General features: G+C 31.6%; 1 protein-coding gene across 2 annotated transcripts; it reads left to right on the top strand.

Annotated features, from left to right (window-relative positions):
- Positions 1 to 290: 290 nt before the first annotated feature.
- Positions 291 to 3,254, top strand: LOC108484707 (uncharacterized). 2 transcript variants are annotated; one of them, XM_017788597.2, is made up of 6 exons: positions 291 to 623; positions 1,149 to 1,202; positions 1,663 to 1,766; positions 2,615 to 2,653; positions 2,745 to 2,894; positions 2,990 to 3,254. In XM_017788597.2, the coding sequence occupies exons 1-5, from the start codon at positions 539 to 541 to the stop codon at positions 2,886 to 2,888; spliced, it is 426 nt and encodes a 141-aa protein (XP_017644086.1). In that variant the 5' UTR covers positions 291 to 538; the 3' UTR covers positions 2,889 to 2,894; positions 2,990 to 3,254. The 2 variants fall into 2 exon arrangements, with proteins under 2 accessions (XP_017644086.1, XP_017644085.1); XM_017788596.2 differs by having other exon boundaries at positions 323 to 623; positions 2,745 to 3,254.
- Positions 3,255 to 4,256: the final 1,002 nt, after the last annotated feature.

Here is a 4,256-nt window from a genome sequence, read left to right as displayed (position 1 = left end):
ACCGTGTCTCCTCGAAGTATACAACCGAAAGTTTGGAACATAGAACTTTCTGTTTTTGCCTTTAGGAAAGGAGAAGAAGCCACAAATGACGTGGAGCCTTACTAGTCGTTGACTTTAATATTCATTGCATCATAATATCAAAGTTTCACTTCTCCTTTAATGCACTTTCAAATATTTAAACTCTAAAACTTTAGTGATAATATTGTAAAATAATAAAATAAAATAAATATAAATCCAAAAACTAAAAATAAGTAAATGAAAGAAAGAACCACAAATTGTAAGTAGAACATGAAAAATTGTTTCACCATAAAAAATATAGATAGTATTTCCGTCAAAGAAAAGTTATAATGTATTACCTAAATAAAGAAAATCCAAGGAACCAAGATGCAGGGCGGTCGTAGTTCCCAACAGAACACATAATTACCAAACTACCCTTTATTGCCATAGCCTATATCGATGCGATTCCCCAAGCTTTAAAAATTAAAACCAAAGCTGCAAATTCGTCCGGTCGGAGAGAGAGAGAGAGAGGGGAAAGGAAATGGAAAACGTGATTCCTCAGCAATGGGCTTCTCCTTGTGGAAATCAATGCACTCACAAATACGCTGCTCTCATGCAAATTCCTTGTATTACTTCCTTTCCTTTTTTCCTCTTTTAAACAATACCATTCTTTTTATTATTTTCTAATAATTCGGGATGGAATTGGATAAGCTTGCCGATCCTTTCAATTTGGATTTCATAGATCTTGGTTTTTTTTTTGTGTTTTTTTTTTAAAATTTTTTACATTTGAAGTTTCTTCATTCAAGGTTTCGTTTAATTCGTTAGTGTCTAGGTGTTTTGATGTTTATTTGTTGTGATTGAGAGGATTTCTTTTACTGTTTTTGAATGGATGCTTTATCTCTGTTGCAAGTTTTGGGTGTAAATTTATAATAATGTGAGCTATAAATAGGCTATTATTGTGTATTTGTTTGTCAGATGTCCAAATTACTTTGTTTACTCAATCAGTTGCTTATAATATTAATTTGGGATACTCTTCATTTTAATCTCCACTTTTTTTTTTTTTGAATTGTGAGCAATGGTTGATTTATCTGAGAAATGTTTTTGTATGTCATCGATTTATTAACGTTGCTAACTATCACGAATTCTTGTAGGGAGAGTGTTCTGCAAAAAAGGGTGTAATGCGGATGGAGACACTTGGGAAGAGTGTAAGCAGTTTTGTTTGAGCTGTTTCTTATGATTTAAGAACCATTTCCGAGGATAGAGTTGTATTTTTGATGGAATCTGGTTTAGTCAGTGTTTTGATGTTCCTTGTTCGGCTTTCTGGTGCTTATTTCATATTTGCAATGAATTAGTTTCGTCAAAGATCTGACTGAAACATGAGTTCCAGTTATGATTTGACCTTCATTCCTTTTGATAGGAAAAATGTGCCGACTTGTAATGAAGAATGGACAACATTCTTATCACATGTTCTTGAAAATGTTGTCTTGTTATTGATTAAAGCATCAAGCATTCAATTCTCTCTCGATTATTCACTTTAGAAGGATTTCATAAAGTGGAAGAGTTCTTTAACCAACCTTAACAAAAAAGTTGTTTTCTTACACTGGCGAAATAACATATCATTTACAGCTGATTATATCTTAATTTTTATGATAATGTACTTTTCAGGTTTAGCAGAGTGTGATGAGATATGCTATAAGGATCCTGTATTAAAGGATCAGCAATGGAGTGCTTACATCGATCGCTCCCCTGGAGCTGTCAATTACTCTCAGGTATTGAATCTTGTGGCCATTCTGCGTGTCCCCTTTTCTCACTTTTAGTGACCCTAGATTTTGTCATTTAATTCATACATTTTCAGGTCTAATATGGTTGAACTGCTGTTTATTTGGTCATTTGGTTGTTAGTGCTGGTTTTTGTGTTTCCTCTTTTTGTTTTTTTACACTGGTTTGCAATTGCTTTTTAGTGTTAGACAGGTTGAGCCACAACAAATTTAGTCTTTATGTGTATCGAGGGTGATATACTCCCGTAGATGCCTTTTAAGGCATTCTGGAGTTGATAACCAGTGATGCTGCTTGATTAAATTTGGAATGATCTTGGAATTGCAATGAATCAAACAAAACGTGGTATATATACTTGAAATTATTGTGCAAAAAAAGGAAAATCTGTTACAATGACAACTTTTCCCAATAGCACCTCAGGTACTGCCTCTGTGCTAGTAAAGCCAACTCTACTTGTCTTGCTTCTAGACTTCATAAAACAGGATATGCTTTTGCTTTTTGCAAGCTTCTTGTCAGAAATGATGAGGATCATAGTCACATGGAAGCTTCTCGAGAGGTGGCTTATTCCATCATCGTGATTATGCTTTGCTTAATACAGTACTTCCAAAGAGATATCTATAATGGTTTGCACAACAGTGAGACACCAAATTAAAGGTCGAAAGTGCTATAGTTTAAAGAACAGTAATAGTGATAGTGAGTTCTTCAAACATTTTGTAATTCAAAGCATAAGGATGTATCATTGGATAAATTATAGGAATTCGTAATATGGATTATTGAAAGAAAGCAATATTTTTGGTCAAACAATATACTATTAAATTCATTGTTCTTTTTTCTTCATACAGGACTGCTTCAATGCTTGTGTAACTGGCTGTGGTTATAAGGTTGGTTCAACACCGTGAATTTGAAGGACTTATCATTTGCTTTCTTCACCTATGTTTTATCCGCAATTTGATGCTTCTTTATATATTGCAGTTTGAAATTTGTAAAGAGAAAGTTGATCAAGTCAGACCAAGACCATTACCATCCGAGCCTCTTCCAGAGCTGAAACCACCAACCTCGCCGGCAGCCACTAAACCTGATGAACCTGCTGAAGATGTACCAAGTACTTCAGCGTAGCAAGAGGTGAAACATAAAAGTTCTTATTAGATGAATAGTCTGCTAGGAGAGATTCATAACGTTTCTGACATTCTACTATTGATCGATAAAATCTTGTCCAGGGCCGTTTGTGAAGAAACATATATATTTTTCTTCTGTAATTTGCCTCTTGTCAGTTGCCACCTTATATAACCCTTCAACATCTCTGCAAATTGATATGGGAAGGCGATATAGGCATCCAATTTTGTTAATCATGGCATAATGGAAAAGCTTTTTTTGATATTTTGATGATTTTGTAATTTTGATATTCTGAATGAAACATTGGAATCTTTGGTCTGCTCCTTTACGAGCCAAGATTGAAGCTTGGAATGCAAGAATTCTTTTAAACTTGCCTTTTGCGTTCTATGCGCTTTCGATGGATCATTAATAGATGGTTGGGAGGGATAGCAATGACACCTGACTTTCTTTTTGCGGATTTGGTTAAGATTTCTATTCCGATAATTCTAATTATTATTTGGGGTGAATGTGGTGTTAAATTTCATATATTCATTATTCAAATCTACGTAGCGGATGTTCAAATTGCTTTATTTTTTAAAATTTTTATTTTAAAAAGGCTTATTAGTGAAAAATAATAAAATCAATTAAGTCTTTTAACAAAATTTGAGCTTTTAATGGATGAAAAATTAAACAATCAAGTCCCTTCATTAGTTTTACTTAAGCTTCGTTGATGTTGTTGATAAATTAATCGGGTGGTGACACGTGATAGTCATGTGTATATCATGTTGATGTGGCATTTTGTCACGTAAGTAAATATTTAAAAAATTCATAAAAATAATATTATTTTAAAAATCACATATAGAATGAACTTTAACAAAATAAATCTTTTTAAAAATAAAAATCATAAAAATAATTATTTAAAAAAATTACATCTAGAATGAACTTAAACAAAATAAAAAGTATGGGAAACATATTAAAATTAAAATTAATATAAAAATAATTATAATAAGTTATAAAACTTATTAAAATTGATAAAAATTATTAAAAGCCACGCTAGGAATAAACTTGGACAAGCGATTGCTCAAATGCATTTGAACCCAAACACATGGTTGTTCAAGTCGTTTCAAGCATAATTCTTAGTATTTTTTCTAAATATTTGTTCATTTTAAAAATAAATTTAATAATTTTAAATAATTTTGTGTCAAAAATAATTTCTAAACAATTTTTCTATAATTTTAACAATTATTTAAAATAGCACATTTAGGATGAACTTGGACAACAATTTGTCCAGGTTCATCATAGATGTATTTTTTAAATAATTATTTAAAAAAATATTTTTTAGGATTTTCTATTTTTTAAAAAGGATTTGCTGACATGGTAATGTACACATAA

This window comes from Gossypium arboreum, chromosome 6, assembly GCF_025698485.1.
Source record: "Gossypium arboreum isolate Shixiya-1 chromosome 6, ASM2569848v2, whole genome shotgun sequence".
NCBI lineage: Eukaryota > Viridiplantae > Streptophyta > Magnoliopsida > Malvales > Malvaceae > Gossypium > Gossypium arboreum.
The sequence above is the reverse complement of the archived record's forward strand: the minus strand, read 5'-3'. Positions and strand labels throughout refer to the sequence as shown.

What these genes read in the sequence shown, in the direction of transcription:
- LOC108484707 (XM_017788597.2), top strand. Translation starts at nt 539, where the DNA reads ATGGAAAACGTGATTCCTCAGCAATGGGCTTCTCCTTGTGGAAATCAA. An exon ending in TGCTCTCATGCAAATTCCTT is followed by an intron (nt 624 to 1,148) that starts GTATTACTTCCT and finishes GAATTCTTGTAG; the next exon opens with GGAGAGTGTTCTGCAAAAAA. An exon ending in TAACTGGCTGTGGTTATAAG is followed by an intron (nt 2,654 to 2,744) that starts GTTGGTTCAACA and finishes TATATATTGCAG; the next exon opens with TTTGAAATTTGTAAAGAGAA.